This window comes from Jaculus jaculus, chromosome 1 (genome assembly GCF_020740685.1).
Source record: "Jaculus jaculus isolate mJacJac1 chromosome 1, mJacJac1.mat.Y.cur, whole genome shotgun sequence".
Classification (NCBI taxonomy): Eukaryota; Metazoa; Chordata; class Mammalia; order Rodentia; family Dipodidae; genus Jaculus; species Jaculus jaculus.
Window position 1 is genome coordinate 312,964,547 of NC_059102.1, and position 24,800 is coordinate 312,989,346.

The 24,800-nt window shown below is 38.9% G+C and overlaps 1 protein-coding gene across 2 annotated transcripts; it reads right to left on the minus strand.

Annotated features, from left to right (window-relative positions):
* Nucleotides 1–1,034: 1,034 nt before the first annotated feature.
* On the minus strand, nucleotides 1,035–24,800 carry Nuf2 (NUF2 component of NDC80 kinetochore complex). 2 transcript variants are annotated; one of them, XM_045157754.1, is made up of 15 exons: nucleotides 24,685–24,763; nucleotides 22,183–22,330; nucleotides 20,169–20,306; nucleotides 18,834–18,908; nucleotides 17,797–17,873; nucleotides 17,240–17,301; nucleotides 15,536–15,633; nucleotides 14,293–14,366; nucleotides 13,316–13,412; nucleotides 12,134–12,196; nucleotides 9,752–9,889; nucleotides 8,396–8,536; nucleotides 6,990–7,165; nucleotides 5,902–6,037; nucleotides 1,035–1,501 (listed from the first exon to the last, which is right to left on the minus strand). In XM_045157754.1, exons 3-15 carry the CDS (start codon nucleotides 20,289–20,291, stop codon nucleotides 1,367–1,369), a joined length of 1,395 nt encoding a protein of 464 aa, XP_045013689.1. In that variant the 5' UTR covers nucleotides 20,292–20,306; nucleotides 22,183–22,330; nucleotides 24,685–24,763; the 3' UTR covers nucleotides 1,035–1,366. The 2 variants fall into 2 exon arrangements, with proteins under 2 accessions (XP_045013689.1, XP_004663351.1); XM_004663294.3 differs by lacking the exon at nucleotides 22,183–22,330 and having other exon boundaries at nucleotides 24,685–24,800.

The window sequence follows — 24,800 nt, forward strand, 5'->3', positions numbered from 1 at the left end:
ATGTGGTAGCTCATGTCTGTAAAACCAGCATTTAGGAAGATGAGGCAGAAGTGCCTCTGCTGGTTCAGGGTCAGCCTGGGTTAGAGTGAGACACTATATTAAAGAGGCAATCAAAAAAGAACAAGGAACTAAGACAACCAGGAAAGATGTCCTGGGAAAGATGGAAGGAGAGCACTGGGCAGGGAGAATTTAGGGAAGATCAAAGGTGAAAAGGGTGGTTTGTAACCACGAGTCTTTTGTTGACCTTAGGAAGTGAGAGGACTAGTGTAGACAGAAGTAACAATGGCATGATAAACAGATTCACAACTACAGATCAGATTTCCAGAAATGTAGTCATGCAATAGAGAGAAAAGAGGCTAATGTGAAGGGTCTGGGGAGGGCTATTGTTAAATATGAAGGATTTGGTCATGTTTATTCCTGTTATCTCACCACATAGGCAGGCTTTTCTATGGATTAACATTCAAGACTACCTAGAATATCCAGGAAAGGACAAAACAATAATTCAATTCTGCAACCCTATCTATTCCTCCTGATATGCTCTTATTCCAGGGCTTTTCCTTTCTCCGAAAGCCTGGGTTGTACACTAACAGTTTGATTATCTCTGACAAAGAGAATAGGGCTTAGAACTCACCGGAATTGAAAGTACTAATGAGAATTGAGCATCTTATGCCAAAAGTGCTTTAATCACTTTATACTTGTTTACTCATTTCCATAATAAATATGCCAGTAGCATCGAAGAAGAAATAGACTCCCACGATCAAACTTTCTCTTTCAAGCATCACATCAGAAGTACAACAAAAACTATTCCGTTGCTCTACATTCAGAATCATACAAGGCAGTTACATTTGGCTCAGCTACTCAAGGCTACGGAGATCTTCTCACAAAGCAGTAAGCAATAAAAATACCTACCCAGAGCTGCTTGAGTGGCTACCACCTGAGAGCCCACTCACAATGCATAAGGCAGCGTCAGCACTGCGCAATGTCACCACTCTGTGTCAACAAAGAAACAACAGCCACAGTGACAACACAAGACACACATACTTCAAAGGTTTATTCAAAACAAACAGTGCATACAAAAAGGGACAGAGTAGAGACATAAAAAGCTATACAAGTTATTTTAACTGTAGGATGAGTCTCCATTAATGGACTTCTTGGGTTCTGAACAGTAGCTCGGTGGTACAGCATTTGCCTACAAAATGAAAAGTCCTAGGCTCAATCCCAGTACAACGGAAAGCACACTGCGTAAAATGGGCACTTGCGAGGCGCATGGCAACTAACTGAACCACGGTATTTGAAGTTTCTGATATTTCTACCGGCTTCACTTGGGACCAGCAAGGCATTTTCTCAAAGGACGAGACTGTGTTCCTCAGGCTGACATCCTGAACATCCTCCTCTTCAGTTCTGCAGCTTTCTCATCTATCCGAGCACAGCACTCCTCTGTTGCCTTCTCAATGCCTTCGTGGTATTTCTCCAAAGCAGTCTTCAAGCTTACAAATATTTCCTAAGTGGCAAATGAAAGAGAAAAAGGACAATTCTATGCACCGGGCTAGTCTAAATATGAGTTAGAAACATTCCAGCCATTTCATCCATTCTGATCAGTAATATTATAAAGCCTATATTATTACATACATCTATGTGTACCTTCTCTTACAAAAAAACTAACTCAAAAAGTCTGCTACATAAAAAGCAAGAACAAAACCATGTACTGAGAGCCAGGATTCCAGGACATAAAAGCAAACACTTGGGGTGGGGAGTGTACAGCTATGGTAAGCACTTACCCAGCAAAAATAAGGGCCTCAGTCCAACCCCGGTGCTGAGACCCAGAAGTTAACAGTAACACCCCTCAAGGCCAAATATTTATAACTATCCTGATTTAAATTATGGTTCTTTTAAAATTAAATGTGGGAAATGTCTAGATTTTTATGGATAACTATATAATCTGCAACAGACCTTAATAATTTAAACATATGTAAGTAGATTTAAGCCATTGATAGTCTGAAACTATACCACTTCTAAAATCACTTTAATAAACTGATCAGGTAGTTTTACTAATGAAAATCCTATATGGATACGCTAAGAATTTTAAAAGGAGAATAAGACAGCTTTTAAAGACTGAATAGAATAAGAAACAATTATGTACCTACTATGAGAAGGGAGGTGGAGACAGACAAGAGAGACCCTGCCTCAAAACAAGTTGTGAGATGAGGACTAATACTTGAGCTTGGCCTCTGACTGACACAAGAATGCAATCACATGCTCAAGCCCACCCACCCCCCCCACACACAAACTAGCATCGAAAAATCAATAGAATTCTACAAAGGTACAGGCTATAGTAACTAATGAAAGCAGCACTTTCTCAGGGGCAGTAAATTGATGCACTGGTCTCATACACCGCTAGATTTGCTACTATTTATGTTTAAATCTATTTCAGATATCTTAATTTGAATACAACATGGATAACTCAAAATAGTATAGGGGTATTCCAGAACACCCCTGTCTTTTCAGCATCTGTGCTACCTGTGAAAGGTGAGAACCATTATTCCCAATTCTGCACCCCCAGGTGCCAACAAGCGCACTTACGCACACAATACGGCAGTGTCACTTGGACAAAGGGAGAACAACTGGGAAGGGTGAACTGTCATGCCTAGACCTTTGCTCAATAATTCTGTGTACTAGGGGTGAGCGGTGGAGAGGCAGACAAATGACAGCGCAGCAAGGAGTCCGGTTCTACTCATCATCTCGACCTTGGAGAACAAAGAACGCTGGTCACATCTTCAGAGGAGCCATGCCAGTGAGCTGCACACTGCACACCAATCATGACACAACATGGCAGAGGAGACCAGGGATGAAACCATATTTTGTGAATAATGTGTATATAATTCTGACAGAAATGCAAGTATTTATATAAACATCTTTTGTTTCCATTAAAATTACAATTATGAAAACACAAACTTCATCAGGTGACAGTAAACAATGAGAAATAATTAGTGTGAATGATGGATCTAAACTGATATTGCTATTTTGGAAATCTATGTTGAAATAACATATAGAGTATAAAGGAAATAATAAAATCTTGAATTAAAAGATTGTGTAATAGTGTCATTAAAGTACGGTTAAAAGTAATAGGTTCCTTAAAGTACGGGTAAAAAAATCTTCACTTGCGGGCTGGAGAGATGGCTTAGAGGTTAAGCGCTTGCCTGTGAAGCCTAAGGACCCCGGTTCGAGGCTCGGTTCCCCAGGTCCCACGTTAGCCAGATGCACAAGGGGGCGCATGTGTCTGGAGTTCGTTTGCAGAGGCTGGAAGCCCTGGCGCGCCCATTCTCTCTCTCTCCCTCTATCTGTCTTTCTCTCTGTGTCTGTTGCTCTCAAATAAATAAACAATTTAAAAAAAAAATTTAAAAACAAATCTTCACTTGGTGGGCTGGAGAGATGGCTTAGTGGTTAAGCACTTGCCTGTGAAGCCTAAGGACCCTAGTTCGAGGCTTGATTCCCCAGAACCCATGTAAGCCAGATGCACAAGATGATGCATGCATCTGGAGTTCATTTGCAGTGGCTGCAGACCCTGGCACGCCCACTCTCTCTCTTTCTCTGACTCTTTCTCTCTGTGTCTGTTGCTCTCAAATAAATAAATAAAAAATAAACAAAAAACTTTAAAAAAAATCTTCACTTGGCAAAAATTCGTGAAGAAGGAGGTGATCCTTTCACTATAGTCATCATTCACTCTGATATCAGGGTGAGGTCACTGTTCATCATGCAGTTCCAGGAGGCAGGTACTGCCAGGCTTGGCCACAGCCTTACTTTGGAAGACTGTGTCTAGTACTGGGCTCTGTATTCTAAAGGGAATAAGAACAAGTAAGAAACACAGGTACTAGTAAACAGAAGAATGATGACTGAAATTAAGCAACATAAAATATGGGTGGACAAGTGGGGCTAATAAACCCAAATAAGAGAAGAATGAAAGGGCCCATGATGATTATCTTGAAACATCTGAAGGGTTATTCAGTAGAAGAGGGTTTAAGACTGTTCCAGAGGGAGGATCTGGGTTCACCCGAGTATAGACACTAGATACTTCAAATTCAAAATGAGAAATTGCATTTTAATAAGTGGAGCTGTAGAAGAGCAGTTTGCATGGTCATTGGCTATCTCCCATTGCAAACACAAACAAGTAGAACCTATCAGTGTTCTCAAAAGCCACCCTGCTCTAAAGACAAAAGTTAATACAATTAAGGAGCAGGAGAAAGAACATAGATTTTTGAAAACCATTCAGATTCATGGGTCTCATAGTTGTAATACTATTACAATGTGTTCATTCATTTAAAATTCCTTACTGAATTCCAGTTTTAAGAATGTGTGCTAGATGACCTTTTAATTTTATACATCTTTATGGAAAGTGTACCACACTTGACTCCATCCTGTTCATGGTTTGGCATGACATACTAAGGTTAACCGTATGTAATTGCTATTGACAAGAAACTTCAAATATTACTTGTGAGATATATATACATATATATATATATATTATATATATGCACAAAACTAACAGTAATAAATAGTAGCATGGATATCTTTTATGATTAATAAAGACATCTCAAATCTGAGTTAATTACTAACTTGTTAATAGTTCATTAATTGTACCAAAGATTTGTGATTCAATTTAGTTGAGGTAGAATTAAATATCTCCTGAAGTCTTTTAAATCCTTACCCTAGAGACAAACAGATAATTCAGGGCAAGCAAAAGAAAGGTAGCTAGAATACAGAAAGAAAATTATTAATACAAAGATCAGGAAGACCAAGGAGAATCATAGCTATTTTATTTTCATTCATTTTTTCCCCTTCCCTTTCTACGTTCTGAAAGCCTCTTGATCCAATATCCGCTATGTCCGTGCACACTTAATATGTGTGAGTGTTAATATGTACCTTATCTGGGAAGTAAGACTACCTGAGAACAGGTAAGGGGCTTGCCTGCTGTGGTTCTTTTTATGTTAGAGATCTTTGCATATGGTGTGGCTGGTGAAAGATAGTGACAGCAAGTGTTTACATAGTTCTAAGGGTGTTTTGGAAAATTCGATCTAATGTGCTAAGACAGGCTGGATGAAAAAGAATGAAAAAAATGAGGCCAGGGAAAGGCTTGGGAGAAGGCTCAGCTGGTAAAGTGCTTGCTGCAGAAGTGTGAGGGCCTAAGGTCAGATTCCCAGAATCCATGCAAATTCCAGGCATGGTAGTGTATTCCTGTAATCCCAGCACTTAGGAGACAAAGAAGGGTGGGTTCCTGGGGTAGGCCAGTTAGCTAGACTAGACAAATTTGTGAGCTCTGCTTCAGTGAGAGATCCTGTCTCAACCCGTAAGCTGAAGAGCCACTGAGGAAGACACACAACATAGACCTATGACCTCCACGTCAGTACACACACATGAAGAATATGCACACACACATGCTCATGTAAAAATAAAAAGAAATAAAAAGAGGGCAAAGGATTTCACAAAATTACTATGGTTCATTTTAATGACTGCTGGTAGAATACCCTGAACAACCGCCCTGGTACAATCTTGAAGAAATTAAGTCAAATTTCAAACATTAAGGAGAGGATACAAATGTAACAAGTACATTAGTGACAGACTATAGTCTGACACACTGGCAGTTGGAATGACAGAAACATTTTATGTTTGGTATTGTACCACCACATTGAAAGATAAAGACGTGGAAGATGTCCGACATTATTAAACTTAAGACTGTCTATGAAGTAACAAAATATAATATTCAAGGGCTGGAGAGATGGCTTAATGCAAAGCCAAAAGATGCAGATTTGATTCCCCAGTACTCAAAAATCTTCATTAAAAAGGTCACATAATCTATGTTTTAAGCACACGAGACAATGGAAAATTAATTTATGAACACACTCTCACCTGGGACTTCAGTTTCTCCCTTTCTGTAGCATCTTTCAGCTGCTGAATTCCGAACTTAATCTTTTGGATTTCTTGATTCAGCGTGGTCACTTGCTCACAGATGGCACCTCTTTTTTCTTGAACTTTATTGCAATCTCTAAAAGGAAACAGCCAGCCAGTAAAACTTCCTAAGCATGTAAGAAGGTAAAGACCTCTCCTGTTTTTATTCAAGGTAAACAAGTATCAGTATTTGCTCAACAAACCTAAAACTCTTCTTAGGAAGCTAAACAAAGCAAAGACTGTCGGGATGGCTCAGTGGTTAAAGGCACTTGCTTGCAAAGTTGGCTTGGGTTCATTTCCCCAGCCAACCACATCAAAGCCAGGCAGCCTTCTCTTGGCAAAGGAATCTGTCATGACTCCTCCCCACACATGAAAATAAACAAAATTATCACTACACTTCCACCCTACAAACAACTTCTTTAAGATGAAGGTTTTTAGCTGCACCTCTTCAGTTATGCACATCTGTGTCCTGCTGGTGGGACTGGCAGTTAGTACAACCTCTCTGAAAGGCAGTTTGGCAACAAATTCAAACTCCTCAGGCTCTGCCTTTTCCTTTATCTGCATGAGGTGTGCAAACCCTCACAGTCCCTCATGTCACTCTCGGGACTAAGTGACATCCTAGATAGGTGTTTAGCATGTACTCCAAACACACACTTGGGACTGACAGGGAGAAGACTACCAAGGAAATAACCCAGCATACAGGCAAAAACGAAAGCTTAACAAAATCTCAATTCTTAACTGAATAACAATAAAACATGTCTCCTAATCTAATTAGAGTGCTGTCCTAAGTGTGCTGGAGTAGAATAGCACTGGAACCCCTGTGAGGATACCACCAGGGAATGGAGCTGTGTTGTCTCAAATGGTAACAAGCAAGGAGAAACAAGAAACAAATCCATAGCCAAACTACAGACAGATCTGTAAGCTTTATGACTCATCTGTTCAGTCACCTACAGTTTTGAAAACATCATAGCTTTGAAGTTTTGAGGGGGCACATGCCAGCCTTTCCCAGTCACCATCTAATATGTTAAAATTGAAAACAGGAATCCTACTCAATTACTGTTCGCTTGTACTGCTTAACATCCTCATGCTTCTTGTTTATTTTGAATTGTGTTGTGGCAAGTTTGTCCTTCTTCACAACGATCAGTCTTTTGAATGAATTTTCTTCAGTTTTCAATTTCTTTAGTTCTGACGAATCACTTTCAATTTGGTCCTCCAACTTCAGACTCTGTATTTTGTGAAGAATATATGAAGTCAATAGGATCATAGGATTTATAAACAAAATGAAAGGATATTCTCTAGAATGAGTTTTAGTACACAAATTTGAAGTGGAATACAGCCCCAGAGGCTCAGGAGGAAAATGTTAACTGCAAGGGGGACAACAGACAGGCAAGAGGGAACTGAAGAGTTTTCACCATGCTGCTTCTCTAGCATGACTAAAGAGGAACTGACAAAGAGTGGCTAGAGGCCAGAGCCCAGGGGTAGAAAGAAAATGGGTCAAAACAGTGGAAGCAGAGCCTAGTCTTGGTGACTTGATGACAGATAATGACACTACTTAGGAAGGAATATTTCAGGCAATGTCCCCTTCTAACCATGGTACTTTTCTCAAAAGAAAACTTTTTACGGAATGTAATGTTATTCATGCCAGGGTGGTCTGTATTAGGGTGATAGCTCAGAAAAAGGGTGTGTGGTAGTTTGACTGTATGGCCCCATAGGCTCAATTAATAAAATTGAGTTTGCAGCTTCAGCCCGTAGCAAGCAGACTCCTGCTACAGGGGCACATGGGGATGGATGTGAATTCCAGCCCAAAGGTATGTAGAGAGGTTTGAGCTGGTGTGTGTGTGGAGGGGAGGGGGGTAGATGTCAGGGTCCCTGCATGTTGCTTTTTTGGTGTTTACTGTCAATTTCTCTCTGCTTGGATCTGTGAAAGGGCGCCAGTTTCTTCTGCTATTAACAGAACTTCCCCTGGATCTATAAGCTGAAATAAATCCTGTTCCTCCCATAAACTCTGTCTGGTCAAATGTTCATATCCCAGCAACCTAGAACTGACTACACCAGGGTATTTAAGCTTTTAGACTGAGAAACTTCAATGACAGTGTTAGCTCTTATTACTCAGGGATGAGACTGTGCCATAAGCCTCAACCTCTTTATAAATCCTAGGCACAATGTTGTCACGAGACTGGGACTATTAGAAAAACTTTAAATGTTCATTATTATTATTCAAATTATATATGGCTAAGTGCTATATTAATTTATTATTCATTTCATCTAAAGGTTAAGTAGGTTATTACTATGTTAAAGATGAAGTGTCTGATTCTCTCATGCATACTGCCACATCTATTATACTATAAAATAATCTTGTTTTCTTTAGGAAAATAGTGACAAAATGTGAAAGTAAAACTAAGAAGCTATAATAAGTCATTGCGTAATAAAATCATAAATATCATATAATACAAACCTCCTTTAAGATACTGCTTAGCTTTTCCCTATTATCTGCAAGATCCTGTATCTTCTTTTGATACAACTGTACCTCCAGCTGACATGAAGGCAGACAGTCAACTGAATCTCTATAGATTTCATACTTCTCCATCACTTCTTGCTTTGAAAGAAAAAAAAAGCAGATCAGTATGATATTCTCCTTTATGAAACTGCAATAATGTCAGTTTGTTTGCTCTTTTATAATTTTTACATTTGGTTCTGAAAGCTTAAGAGCTCAGAACAATTACATTTCTAGCTTGGTGACAAAGTGACTGGCACGTGTCTAAGCACATGTAATTATGCCTCTTCACTGCCAAGCACACTCAAACAATGAAACCCACCACTACTGTCCTAAATCACCGCTCACCCGTTGTACCCTCCAAAGGTTATTCATGGTACTATTCAAAAGACATCAGTTTTTCTGGGGAAAGAACTTTGTGGTAAAAAGCTTGCTTTGAACATGCAAAGGCCTGGAATTTGACCCCCAACACCACCTAAAACTCTCAAAGTTCATTATGCAAATTTGCAAACCACCTTGATTATAAATAAGCTTTTTACCCATTTAAATAACTGCTACCAATAGCTGATTTCTTAAAAAGCTAAGTCTGTCTTCTAAAATTACAAAATGAACATACATTTACTACACTTACATAACAACACACAGATTGATTTCCTTTTCTCTACTCGCCTACACCTCTCTTCCCCTTGTTAAACAAGTAAATTTCTCTTCAGGAAACACCTGGTAATATTTCCAGCTGTCTTTCACTAATTTGTAAATATTCATTGCATATAATAGACAGAATCCCTTTACCTGTCAGATATAATAAACATATGACTTAGAAGGTCTTTTTTCTCCCAGTCTTTGGGTTGCCAATTTCAATTTAAAAACATCAGGGTATACTGTACACACCTTATAATCCCAACACTCAAGAGGCTGAGGAAGGAGGATCATGAGTTCCAGGCCAACCTGGGCTACATGGCTAGTCCCTATCTCAAGAGGGAAGGATTCCATCACAGTTAAAGACTATTTAAGTGTTCAAAATTTTCTAAGATTGTTAAAATTTTCAACTTAAAACTATGTAAGTTTTGTTTTTCTAGAGGAATGGCTAATTGTAATAGAACTGTTCTTTTCATTTTTTCAATTGGCAGTGCTCGGGGAATCGGATCAGGGCCTTGCTCATGCTATGCACAGACTCTACCACTGAGCCACACCCCAGCTCTGCCAAAACTCTTTAAATCACCATCCGTCTCCCGCAATTCACACACGACTAAGTAAGAATGAGGCTTTAAAAGAAAATGAAAACAAGAAAAGCATCAAAATAAAAGGGAAACTTACCCTGGAATTTTTAAGCTTCTGGACTGTGTCCTTCATCTTTTCTTTGTAATTCTTAACCTTCTCTGGGGAATCCACAATTTTTGTTTTTAAACTATCTTGTACTTCTTTCAAAGAAACCACTGACAATTTCAGTTCATTCTGTTGAGAGAGAAATATTTTTACTAATTGGTTAGAATAATAAAATTGGTTTCTTGGAGATGGAGAGATGACTTAGAGGTTAAGGCACTTGCCTGAGAAGCCTAAGGACCCAGGTTCAATACCCAAGTACCCATGTAAAGCCAGATGCACAAGGTGGCACATGCATCTGCAGTTAGTCTGTAGTGGCTAGAAGCCCTGGCATGCCCATTCTCTTCTCTCTCATTCACACTCAAAGAGATAAGAATATTTTCAAAAAACTGCTTTCTTAATATTTGAGCCATGGAAAACAAGTGGTGGGCTCATGTTTACTGTAGTGGGAGTAAAACTGAATTCTGAGCTGGCTGTGGTGGCACAAATCTTTAATCCCAGTAGTTAAGAGGGAGAGGTAGGAAAATCATCGTAAGTTTGAGGTTACCTTGAGACTACATAGATTATTTGGTTGGCCTGGGCTAGAGCAAGACTCTACCTCAAAAAACAAAACAAAGAAACAAGCAGAAAAAACTAAATTATGACCATAACACTAGCTTGGCTAACTGGTCACATCCATCCACAGGACTATGGTCAAATCCCTTAGCATGGCTCACAGGGCCTTCCATGGTATTTGTGGTCCTCCTAAAATATCCCATTATCCTATTTCTGTTGTATTTCCATTGGTCTCCTTGATTATACTACTCATAATTCCACTCCATCCTCCACAAGCAGTACAGTTACTGTACATGCAACATGATAATCACGTATTTAATGTGTTTACAATTAGCTGAGTGACCTGGATTGGTACCAAATTACTTTGGTGCATCTGGTACCCAAAACCACTAAGAGCACCGAGAAGAGCTGGTGCTTAGGACTGTTTACTATCACAGCAAATGCCTCCTTCACCTGAATCCCTACATTGCCAAGGTGAAACAAAGTTACTCAAAGAAAACTCAAGGGGACACTTTGAAACACTGGGAGTGGAGGGGAAAAGCCTTTAGGATACAAAACCGCCTGAGCAAAAGCAAACAAATTGGATGACACTGAATTCAAAAGCTTCCATACAACAAAGGAAATAATTAACAGGGTGAAAGACAACCTAAGAATGGAAGAAAATACTTATAAACTAAACATCAGAAAATCCTGCACTAATGTAGAAGAAACTCCCAAAACTCAATAATTATACAATGGGAAGTTAGGGCTCGAGAAATGGCTTAGCAGTTAAGGCACTTTCCTGCAAAGGCAAAGGACCCATTACCCAGGACCTATGTAAGCCAGATGCACAAAGGGGTGCATGTATCTGGAGTTTTTTTGCAGGGGCTGAAGGCCCTAGCATGCCCATTCTTTCTTTCTGTCTCTCAAATAAATAAATATTTTAAAAAATTAAAAAGGTTACTTATAGAAAAATAGACATTTCTCAAAAGAACAGCAACAAATAGTCAGTAGTATATGGAAAACAAGTAGCTAAACATCTCCAAGCACCAGAGAAATGTACATCAAAATCACAATAAAATGTCTATTACCCACTCCAGAAAAAAAAATGACTAATAAATAAATGCAAACATGATGAGTATGTGAAGAAAAGGAAACTGTTGCACACTGTTGGTTGGAATATGAATTAGGCAACCATTCTAGGACATGGTATGAAGGTTCCCCACAAGATTAAAACTTGAACTACCATGCAATCTACGATGTCAAGACTGGGCTGCTGTCCCAAGGATATAAAATCAACATACTGAGGAAACATGTGAATGGCCATGTTTAGTGCAGCATCATTAACAAGAGACAAGGAACAGAAAAAAACCTGTGTACATAAGTAATGGATTAGTAAGACAAATGTAGTAGATACATACAATGTGAATTGAATAGGCTTGAATTATAAAAAACAAACAAACAAAAAAAAAAGAATGGAACCCTGCCATTTGTGACAATGTGCTAGAAATGGAGATCATTTGGTTCTGGACTATTAGCAAGGACACAAAGGCAAGCCTTACATGAGCACACTCACATGAGAATGTAAAACAGCTCATTCCACAGGAGTTTTAAGTAGAATGAGGAGAGGTTACAGTTAGACAGTCGTCCCACTGTGCTACCACACAGTACAGTGCCTATAGAGAACAACCAGATACTGTGCGTTTCAGAAAAGTTAAGTTTGTTTCACCTTAAGGATAAAAGATTACAGAGAAACATTTGGCTATCATATGAAATGGCTAAAACACTCCTGCACATGGTATATTCAAACTTCAGATGCTAGATAATAAAAAGGACACTTACCAAACGCTTGGTTTTCTCTGAAATATCTGATTTCTTTTGAGCATTTCCCTCTTGCAGCACAATCTAAGAGAAAAAGAAAACATCACTTTATCATGATTTGAAATAGACAAGTTTAGCCATGCACTGACTTTCTCTCTTCATCTAAAAGAAATGGCCCAAAGTTCCTTTACATGGTAGTTGTGGTGGTCAATCTTGTCAACATTAACACTTAGATTAGGAAAGTACTTTTGAGTTTGCCCATGTGGGCATTTCTAGACAGATCATGGGGACTCAACACAGCAATGGATTCAGAATAAGAACAGGCTACTGGAAGTAGAACTTCCGACCGAGTGGACTACATGGGCTGCCTCGGCCCCTTCCGTCTCCTCTCTTCCTTCTGTCCTCCATGTAGTGAGCTTCTCCGCATGCCTCCTCCTCCACGGTAGACTGAACATGCTGGTATGCAGAGAGAAGAAACCCTTCCAAAGCTCTGTGCTTATGCAAGTACTCTGGTCCCAGCAACTGCAACTCTGACTCATGCCTAAATTTAATCCGAACAACTGCATAAGTTATGTCTTAACAACACAGAGGAACTTTGAAAAACATACATGAATGGAAAAAAACTAGTTTTAGTTTCTTCTTAAGTACAACTATTTGTTAATTGGATGTTTGTAGTACCTACTGGGCATTCCATACATACCTTGGAACAAGAGGCAAACAAATTCTTCTTTCCTTTCAATGACTGGCACACAGCACTTGCTTTTTATCATGGCAAAGGCCAAAGCTACAGCTTTGCAGATGGGAAGGGCTCACAGTGACGTGAACTAACTCTAGAGATGTGAACCATCTTGAAGGGATGGTTCAAGAGGTGAATGCTAGATGCTGAGTACTGCCTCGTTTGCCTTAAAAACCTACAAGATCCTGAAGCAGCCCCAAGGGCTTGCTGTGTGGTACAGGGTACCACAGCTTATGGCAGGACTGAACACAGGCTCCCAGAGAATTCTGTTCACCCAGATGGCACATCATTCTGGCAACACCACCATCATCACACTTCACAGCTGAGAGAAGACAAATTTGTTCTAAGGACCATAAATAAGTATCACAATCTACTCTGCTGCTTCAGTAACTGACAGTAATGTTTTCTTGCTCTCACTTTGAGCCACTTCATGTCGACACTGTCCAAAGTTGTTTCATGACAGATACCGTTTTTTGACGGAACTCCTGGTTGAGCAACTGCTGCAGATCCTGAATATCATCCATGAGCTGCTTGAACTCTTCCTGCTCTTCAACGGGAACGGAGCTACACACAGCAAAGCAGGTTAGAAGAATGTCTGCTGAATTCTTACTTTCAGAAGTCAAAACTAAAACCCATGCCCTTAAGTAACTTCAAACTTTGCTTCCCTGACATTTAAAGCAGGTACCTTTGCCTTTTACTAACAGAAAAAAAAAAAAAAAAAAAACCAACTCAGAGGAGTTCCTTCCATTTCCCAACAAAGAGGGGGAGGATTACAATGATGAAAAGCAATGCCCGGGAGAAACTGCACTTCAGAGCTCGGTCTTTCACAAGGCCGGTGATGCCACGGCTGCAACTGCAGCCGCAGCTGCAGTCAGCAAGATGACTGACAGGGAGAACACGGCATTCTGCAGCAGACACTCCTGCTCTGCTGTGCTACTCAGCAGGTTGGGTGTGTGACATTCAGTGTTTGCAACCTAAGGTAAGTCTCTAGGTTTCTGGGGATGAAACCCTAACCTAAGTTACGAGCACCAGCATGTACAAGAACTAAGACAAGAATGATTCTTCCCCCTACAAGCTAATGAGCCAGAATTCAAACCACACACTCTTACAGTAAAACTTGTAACAAGATTAATTGATCTGAAGCAAGAAAGAAGCCAGATAACTACTGCTTATCTAGGCAAGGCAAATACTGCAGATACGACTCAGGAAAGAAGTTAACAGCCTCAAACAAGTCAGGTGATATACTAACAGAAGCCAGTAAAGATGCAATCTAAGATTAGACAGAAGAAAATGATTTGTTTTTATTTTAGAAAAGACCAGCTTACATACCCTGCTGTTTCTCAAGGAAGGTAAAGAAACTCAAGATAGATGGTAGCACTGCAATGTTATTAAGACTCACTCTGTATTCTGAAGTAGCATTTACTTTGTACATCCTCTCACTTACTCAAGTCTTTCCAATTTCATCAGTGCTTCCTGGTGTGCAGTGTTTAGCTGCTGCATTTTGTCCACCGAGGATTTCTATTAAAGCAATTGTAATAGTTTTATATTAGCACATTTCAGGAATGATGTATTTTAAAAAAACGTATTGCAAATGTTTACTTACCATAAGAAACAATAAGTTCAATCAGTTAAAAATTAATAAAAAATTAAGAATTTTTCTCCCTTCTTAAAAATGCTGAGATTAAATTTAGAGCCTTATGCAGGTCAAGCATGAGCTCTACCTCTCAGCTGCATTCCAAGAATTTCTTTACATTCCACAAAAGTTGAGTTCTTTCCGTAGTTAGGCAATGTGTTAGAAGCTGTGAATTTTCCATAAATGCAGCTTATATTTTCTGAACTTAAGTAGTTTTGCCTCTTTCAACAGTCAAACATGAATTAAAAAGTATCAAACAACGTAGAGCAATTAGCCCAACAAAACTAGGTATGTCACTGGCACAAACACATGTAAGCTCGGGAGAGTTGGTGATGGTTAGGGGCATAAGCTTGTCAGGACTGGTGCTAAGAAGCAATTATAAAGCTTAGTGTGGCTGGATCTTGATATCTAGCTGTCTCCAGCTGGTAAATTAATTTCCAGAGCTGAATCTTATACTGCAATACTGGACAACAATGGAAACAGTCAGTCCAAGTAGGCCATTGTTTGAAACATGAACTTCAAATACCTCAGTTATTTACAAAACACTATGCTATCCATGCACCCTTCTGAGAGAACTATAAATCGATCCACACTATGCTCCATAATATTCCCTAATATAGAAGAAGCCTCAATTACAAGATCATATCTCTATTGCCAAGAACATAACATTTTTTTAAAATAATTTATTTTTATTTATTTGACAGAGAGAAAGAGAGAGAGAATGGGCATGCCAGGGCTCCAGCCACTGCAAACGAACTCCAGATGCATGTTCCCCATTGTGCATCTGGCTTACATGGGTCCTGGGGACTCAAACCAGGGTCCTTGGGCTTTGCAGACAAACGCCTTAGCTGCTAAGCCATCCCTCCAGCTCCAAACGTAACATTTTAAAATATGCTTTCTAAATAAAATCTACAACTTTCTATAATACATACTTCAATTCTAAGGACCCCCTCCCAATTGGATGGGTATCAGTGACAACATTTCAAGACAGATGAGGAATTCACAAATGATATCAGCAATCTGCTGAGTACCCACAGACACACGTAAGTCTTACATTCTGAATAAGGAAGTCTGCATAAGTCTCTCGGCACGCCTCTCGGAAGTGGATGAAGTTGATGATGCCACTCAGAAAGCGACTTGTCCGCTTTGCTTCTGCAATGGGAAGCAGGACTGGGATCTTTGCAATGACACAACAGAATAATAAAAGTTCTTTTTCTCCTACCATATCACATAGCTCTTAGTATGTAAAACTGTGTGTTATAATAATGTGCAGAACATGTGTTTTTACTTAAAGATCAGAATTACTTTTGCTATTAATAACAAAGAAAGGGAAGGGAAGGGAAGGGGAAGAGAGTTGAGAGGAGAGGAGAGTTAGATTAAAAGGGAAAGGAAGAGAAAAAGAAAGGATGCAAATTAATATGGACCATAAGGAAAAAACGAGAGGCCATGTCCTTCTAATCTTGAAACAGAAAGACAAATAAAAAGCACAAAGCAACAAATTTTCGACACCAAAACACAGGCAATGCAAGACGCAACTCCTAAGCCCAAAGCCAGAGGTGAACCTTATTAATGCACTTGCTAGAGCATACACAGAACCCCTGAGTTTTGCTGACGATGAAGCTGGAGAGGTCAGTTAGCAACAGCCTACAGGACCCAGTACTTCACAAGCGGGAGCTGCAGAGAGCATGAGCTCTGGAGGTCAGGAAAGCAGTTGGCTTAGGTTCTTAGCTGAACTCCATGGCTATGAAGAAACTACTAATGCTAATCAAACACTCAGTGAAAAAAACCAGGAATAAACAGTATGTAATGCAAAATGTCTGGCATCTAATAAGTGGCCAGACATTTAAAAAAAGAACTAGAGAGTATGTATCAGAGCCAAACAAATAAAGGACACTTAAATAAAGCTAATAGGACACTACATTTTACTATAACATTGTACCTATTATTGGTGCTAAAAGATCACTTCTCCAAGGTAAAAGGAATTGTTAATTTGATAAAACTGGTTTAATTAATTTATTATAGAACAGCACACCTGAGTATTATCTGAATCTATACTCCCCAAATGAAAGAACATTTTTTGCATATAAGGCACTTAGAAAAAATAATCAGAAAAACAACTCTTCTGTGGCTCTGCAAAGGAAAAAAAATGCCATTTTGAAAAGTTTTAACCTGGGCTGGGAAGTTGGCTCAGTAATTAAGGTGCTTGCCTACAAAGCTTAATGCCCTGGGTTCAACCACATATAGCCAGATGCACAAAGTGGTGCATGCATCTGGTGTTCATTTGCAGTGGCTAGAGGCCCTGATATGCCCATACACTCACTCACTCTCCCTCTCTCTGTTTGCAAATAAATAGATAACTTTTTAAAAAGATTTACCCATATATATGATATATGCTTTTTTTAAAATTTTTTTTTAATTTTTAATTTATTTATTTGAGAGCGACAGACACAGAGAGAAAGACAGATAGAGGGAGAGAGAGAGAATGGGCGCGCCAGGGCTTCCAGCCTCTGCAAACGAACTCCAGACACGTGCGCCCCCTTGTGTATCTGGCTAACGTGGGACCTGGGGAACCGAGCCTCGAACCGGGGTCCTTAGGCTTCACAGGCAAGCGCTTAACCGCTAAGCCATCTCTCCAGCCCGATATATGCTTTTTAAAACCCATTTCTTTTTAAATTTTTATTTTGCATTTCTTGATGGAAACACAAAAGGGTAAGTTACAAATACATGTCTACTAAAATTGTCTGAAATTCACACTTACTTGGATATAGAATATCAGCAATCTCAAAGTCATTCACCCGACAAATGGGCATGAATGAGTCCCTTGAGGATAAAGAGAATGAATACTGTAAATTACATAATAAGCCATAGGATGCAACATAAGATGCAAACATCTTATTTTCAGGGAGATTGCTGAATGTATTTAGCAATGATAAAGCGCCAAATCAGAAGCCCTACAATGAATACTTTTATAGTACTGAAATCTATTTATTCTGACATATTACACTAGTATTGCAATACCAATGTATATAGATGAATTCTAATCTATACACCTTCTTAGAGACCTGAAGAGTATTTAAGAACCCAAAGCTCTCCACAAAATTAACAATCAGTTTCACATTTATATCACCTTAGAACTTCAGCTGAAAGCATCCTGACACATATCAGAGGTATTACTCTGTTTGGTTGAAACCTACAGTTTTGAATGTATATAGTAAAATGGAAAGGGAGATGCTCCTTCCCAAAGAAAATAATATAGTCCAAGAGTTAATGAAATGTAAATATGAAAGTAAACAAAGAACAAGTCGCTCTACTCACAGATGAAAATATAAATTGCAGACTGGTAAAAAGCCTTCCATTATATGTGGATACATGACTTCAGTATTCACTGGCATCTGAATGGAATTAATTATGAAATCTATGTTATACACTATTAGGAAAATGAGAAGAATTCAACAATAAAATCTGTAACCATTCATTAAGATCAAACTATATCAACTTACTATCATTACATTTGTGTGTGTGTATATATATATATCTTCCAGTCCAAAGCTAGAGTTGGCATTAATATCAACAATGCTAGGTTCACAATGGTACTTAACACAAATTATTAAATGAATGTAAAAATGAAGGAGTAATAAAGACTCCTTCGTAAACATCAGGTTATGCAGGGCATTTTACATTTGTTCTGTTTTTGTGACCCTATTTCAAAGGGTTAGCCTAGATTTATCAAGAAACTACACCTTTGCAAAGTTCATACTGAATAGAGATTAAAACCTTTGCTCTGTAAAAATATATATATAAAAGAACCCATGTAATCATAAGCTAGGAATTGTGGCATATGCCTGTAATCCTAGCTCCTAGAAAGATCACGAGGTTAAGGCCTAGGCTACAAAAACAAAGGAGAAAGAATGTTTATTACATTTTTAGTGTATGATGTCCTGATGATTTCATAACAAAACACGATTAAAAAATATTTTTTCTTCCTAGAACTATTAATTTGTTAAAAGATGATTGTCTCATTTCAATTATCTCAATCTTTCTAATTTTGAAGTTCTTTCTAAGAAGAGAATGTTTGTGAAGACTGAGCTGTTGGTTATTAGCTTTGAACAAACTACCAAGCCATCAATAATTTATAGGTTGTCATGTAGGCTGTTTAGTTTAGTTCCCATCTTAGAAAAGCAATCCATATAAACTGTTAGTATGCCCAAGATTCTTTTGCAAGAAACAATAATTTTATAGAAGACTTTAGACTTGCTAAAGTTCTTGTCCTTTTCATGCATGTACTATAAGCAGAACTGCTGTCAAAACCATATCCAAACAAAACACCACATTTTGCCTTCTCCTAAGCTCACCATGTAAAAATGCTCCAGTCGAATTCCATACACTATCTGTAAGGCTCTCATGTAGATCATGTGCAAGACTTCAGGCTACAAGAGAAGAGCAGCTTTTAATATTCATGCACAATAACACCCAATAATATAATCAATGACGGCAAAGAAAAAAGTGGGTGACAAAATTTCCCTGTTTCCCTTGAAATACTTCATCAATTTTTACAAATTTCCAAACATTTTATGATTACCTAGCAAATTCCTCAAATGGAATGTATGGCAAGGGGAGCACTTGTTTACCAATGAGAACAAGTCTATCCAAATGAAACCCAACCAACCATCCACTTTAGGCAAACAGGAAGAAGGGTGGAGCTGTCAGAATCCTGTCAGGTATGTGGAAGAAATATGTGGAATACTGAAGAGGCACTTTTCAAAGAAAAATCATGAAAAACTTTGTCTGTTGTCTCAGATGGTAAGGTTATCTTAGGTTTAAAACTTACCGGAAGAATTGAAATAAGGGGTATAAACTTAATGTAATAATAATAGATTTTAAAAACCATGTTCTAAATTAGTAGTGTCCAAATGCTGGCCTACGAACTTGTTCTAATCCACATACAAGTTTACTGGGTAAGCAGTAGGGTGATAAACATAGAGGAAGTATGATCATCTTTTCATAAAGCTAAATTTATTCAGTTTAAAGGCCTATCATTTGCTCTGAGACTGTGCCTTCCATTGTAAAAAATTAGGGCACTAACATAAACACATTTGCATTCTTATATCATAAAACCAGGGTTTCCTGTATTATCACTTCAAGACCTGCACAGAAAACTGGAAGGAGACTTTGAGATTTTCTGTGACACATAAATAGCTTATTTTTTGCATTTAATAACTAAACGTATAAAGAATAATGTCTGTCAAAACAAGTCAATTCCCTCCAGGGGCATAATGCAAGGAAATTAATCTGTACGCTTCCAAAGACGACCACTTCTAAGCATTGCTTTTCTTTTATGGTTGGAAATCACTAAGTCCCATCAAGCCCTACCAATAAGTGTTAACTTCATACCACCACTCCAATAAAAAGAAAATTTAATATACTTTAATATATCCATGGTCCAAAGCCATTTTTTAAAGAAACCATCATATTAAGAACCAAGTTCCCAATGGGAATGTAGAAATTGCCCCACATATAAACTTAATGTTATTTTAAAATTACAATAGGTGAGCCATTTTTCTCTAGATTAAAAATGACTGGTCTACTTCAAATCTGAAAGTATTTGCTTTTCTTGTCACACTATAAACCTAGTAGCTTACATTGCTCTCAAATACCAGTAGCTACAAGCAAATATAGCCACATTTTACCTTTGGGTTTGGATAAAGGTCATTCTTAGAAAGGTTTTTACCATCGGCTCCAGTTAACAACTTATTGCGAATATGAATCACGATCTCAGCTACATTATATCTGGGGAATGACAAAGTTTCCATTGTGGAAGTTTCCTCCTAGTTGGGGGGGGAAAACAAGAAGGATCAGAAATATACACAGGAAATTGTTCTCATGATCTAGAGACTGATAAACTTAAGAACAAGCTGAAAAAGCCAATGTCTTCATGCTCATAGCAGCGCTACTATCAAATATCCCAGTAAGATAAAGATCAATTTTACACACACCAAAAGAGAGTAGATCGACCTATCCTAAAGTAACAGTGATATCAAAGTAACAGTCATTTTGTGCTAATTTTCCTAATATTACGGTCTTCTAGGGAAGGGGGATTTTTAGTAGATAGATAGTTGGGAAATCTTATTTCTTATTTATACTTGAGGACCAGGATTGAGCAAGATCCTGAGGATTAATTTTCAAAGCAAGACATAAGGCAACAACATCAGCAGAAATGATATGCAAGCAGTACTAGCATAAGGGAAGTAATAAAACTGCATTCTGATGGACACCCCATTCAGTACGCACATGCTGAGATGATTGACAAGATGCAAGCAGGAGAAAGGAGGGGAGGAGAAGAGAATGGATGCTTTAATTAGCAGGAATTCCTACCACCAGAGTCAGAACATTGAAACACACACACAGTGGTTTATTCCTGGGTCCCCTTAAAGTAGTTTTCATAATTTTGTCTCCCCTGCCCACTCCATGGCACAGAGGGAAGTGTTTGGGGCTAGTTTTAAGACTCGCTAGCTCGCAATGATAATACTAGTCACAAGGTACTGGGATCACACATGTATCAACAGCATCAGGAATACCGGCAGGAAGAAAAACTGCCAAGCAGCCAGTGCTCTCACTACCCATATGCATGTTTAAGTCTCAGGGTCCCTTACCCCACCAGAGGAACAGCATGATCGCAGAGAGCCAGGGAGAACATATTCAAATTTGCAAACAAACTAGTAATAGCTCACAATCTTGGGAATTTATTTATTTAAGCTTTTAATGTTTCTAAGAATGTTAGAGGTGTTCACAACTTGCCTAGCCTCCAAGGAATGGAGGACGTCATGCTATAAAATGACTGTCAAGAAATTTTCTAATTCTGCTTGAACTAAGGGAACTTGTTACCACTTGAGTATGAATAATAATTAGATGTCTCTTCCTCACAACGCATAAAGCTATGTGTAACTTTCACCTACTGGTCTGTCTCCACTCACTGCAACTACACAGAATATATCAACCCCTCATTGTGAAAATATTCCCCCAAATATGAAGAAAGTTATTATGTCTTTGCTAAGCATTTTTTCATGATGAAGTATAATTTCCTTACATACGGCCTCTCTTTATGTGACACTGTTAGTAACTTTACCATTTATTAGAAGGAAAATGTATACCTTTCTTTAGTAAAGCAACAAAAATCAACTCAAAAGATGGTGGCCAATTGGAGATGATTCCCAGCAACATCAAGAGAACAACCAGTTATTCAATAGACAGCAACTGATGTCCTCTAATTAAATTCTAACTTTACCTAGAGACAGCCTCAGATCCCACAGGTAGAAGGCTCATGCTCAGAAATGCTCCCTCTTCGACATGCTAGTTGTGAGCTCCAGATTGTTATGCTTCCAACCAACCTACCACATATTGGGGTTCACTCATTTGCAGCTCAGAGGACTCAAGGAAATACTAACATTTATTAGCTTATTATAAAGACAGTTGAACTCCAGATGAAGAGATAATAAATAAGGGAAATTATGAAAGAATGGAATTGCAAGCCCCAAGAACCTTCAAATGTTTAGGTATTCCAGAACTTCTCAAAACCAGTCTTTGGGGGTTTATGGAAGTTTTATTATGAGCACATGACTGATTATAGCAATAGCCACTGGTGTTCAGCACAACTTTCTGCCTTTCTCTTGCCAAGGGCAGGAAGATGAAACTGAATGTCCAAACCTGGAATAAGTGCCTTTGTCTTTCTGATGACCAGCCCCCAATCCTGTAGCAATATGCAGGCTGCCAGGAGTCAGTAAACCGTGAGCATATAAACAGTCACTTCTCACTTTAAAGTTTTCAAAGATTTTAGGTCGTGTATACCAGGAACCTATACACAATGATGAAATAGCACATTACACGATCCTACTAGTATCTATGAAACATTATTTTGCCAATAACTTCTTAAAACTATATATCCAAGTTGAAAACAACAATGTAGATGTGGTCAGCCTAGGGCAGAGCACTGATATAGTAAGGAATGGCCTCGGCTTGGGACTATCATTGTAGTACTCACCAACAGCTGCTAATAATCAACTGAAAAAAATGCTAAGAACTTCACTGTGACCCATTTCACTGAAGTCAGCCTGGATTTCCCCCATGAACCTTATGCTAGGATTTGTGTTTTACATTATTGAACCTTATAGTTGCAAACTTTTATTTTAGACTTAGGGCCATTTTAAATCTAGATTGGATGGCTAACATATTAGCTATCCATTTCAGCATAACTATGTGGGAAATGAAAATATCCCACTCCAAGGGCATTTGTTTGGCATATTTCAGGAACATGTAGAACTCTGCAAGCATAGAAATGGCTCTCAAAAGTTAACCATTGTGAAACAATATTATAACTCTCAACATTAGTAAACAGTGAAAGCAGGCACAGGATTTTCTATGGCACACCTACCTCTTAGAATAAAACAAGACCCTTATAGTACTGGGGATTGAAACCAGGGCCTTGCACATACTAAGCAAGTGTTGTACCACTTGGAACTACATTGCTAGTCCAGGAAAGATTTTGCTAGAGGAAAAGACTGGGTTTCTGATTCATGGCCCAGACAGGTAGTAATTACCTGGAAAACTTTATCAAAACAAGATAACTCTCACTTGTTCTGCACTTCCTTCTTTCATACTTCCAAAACCTGCAGCTACCTCCATCCACCACAAAAGCATAAGTCCCTCCCCTTTGTTAAGCTCTCTATAAGCTTCTACTGGCTTACTCTGCCGAGTTCTATGCTGTATGTGTAAAACTCCTGTGTTTAGGCCCATATTAGATTCTGGGGTGTTTTCCTTTCAATCTTCTGTTCTGTTAATTTCTTCAACTGAAACAATCAAGACTTTGGTGGGAGAAAAGTAAATATAAAATGTGTCAGTTAAGCATTCTACTTTTCATCTAAGTCATAGACTTAAAAACTGTTCATGATAGGAAAAAATAAGTGCTACTTTTCTAACACAAGCTAGATGAGAGCATGACAATAATAGGAAATCATTCTTATCACATTCATCTCCCCTATGTTGTTGTATACTCTTGCCATCAGATTAACACCTAAGACATCTAATGCCTTATATAACATTTATACAAAAATACTTTAATCAGCTTACCTACCATATAAAATCCAAAACTTTCTGCTTAGTTTCTAAAGCCTTTAAAAATCCAGTGAAGTTTCTCCTCCAGGTTTGTTCTCCCCAGTTTGTTCCCTCAACTTTCAATGTTTCATTGTGTCCTAACCCTCTCTGCCTGCCTTGGTATTTCTGATGATCAAGACTTCCATCCTAAAGCTATCAAGAGGCTTACACCTGCACTTAATAGTAATAATTCCTCCCTAATACATATTCTGTCCTTCTTTAGCAGTGAAATTTTAGTTTTGATTCCTCTGTGCATGTATGGAAATGTTAGCTTGAGCACATAGGTAGGCTAACCATCATATACACATGAAGTTTAAGTAAAATGACTCTTAGCCTAGCAAATAGCACACATTAACTTCGAATGCCCCCTCCCCCCACTCCGTTTCTCATTTTCTTCCAACACTACAATGCTGAGCAGACCAAGTAGGGAAGGATTAACTGCCCAAATCTACATACTTCATTTTGATGAAATAAACTGATTTCTAAAAGCCACGACTCCAGGAGAAAGAGAGTAAGGAAAAACTAGCAAGTCACTTGCGATATTAATGCACTAAATAAAAACTTCCTAGAACTCGAGGGAAGAGGAGGGAGTGATCATGCCACACATTGCACAGTAAACGTACACACGCCAATTTCTAACTTCTGGATTAAATATGATCTTTTCTTCATCATTTGATTCATGGTTTTGCATTTGGTTGAGACATCCTTGAGCCATGGAGATGCACAGAAAGTTGACAAGCATCTGCCACCAAACAAGCCTCGTGCCCCATCCTTCTAAAATAAACACATATCCAAGTTTACAGTTGGATGGCAGGACGGGCAGCTCCTCCCACAGGACAGCACCCGCTAGCTTCTTAGTAAATGGGCGAAGGTGGCTGCGGACACTCACGTCCACTGAACAGGAGCTAAGGGTGCGCCCGCATCTTCCAGGCTGGTTTCTCGGGCCTCCACCCCAGCGCAGCGCGTCAGCAGCAGGGCGAGGCCTGGCGTCCCGATCCCGAGGAAGCGGAGGGCGCCTCGGTCCCCTTGACCGGAGCTCCCTGGCCCGCTCGTACTCACCTGTCGTACCAGCCGCCTAGAGGAGGGAGAGTTCAGGGAGAAATACAGGAACTGGGAAAAGTCAACACCGACCGTTGTCACTTTTTAAACCTGCCGCCTCCTACTGGAAGTCCCGC

Excerpts from the sequence above, each read along its gene's own strand:
- Nuf2 (XM_004663294.3), bottom strand. The coding sequence starts at position 20,291 with ATGGAAACTTTGTCATTCCCCAGATATAATGTAGCTGAGATCGTGATT. Across the intron at positions 14,367-15,535 it reads CAGACTTCCTTATTCAGAAT|AAATCCTCGGTGGACAAAAT; the intron begins GTAAGACTTACG and ends TTGCTTTAATAG. Across the intron at positions 9,890-12,133 it reads CAGAGAAAACCAAGCGTTTG|AATGAACTGAAATTGTCAGT; the intron begins GTAAGTGTCCTT and ends CTCTCTCAACAG.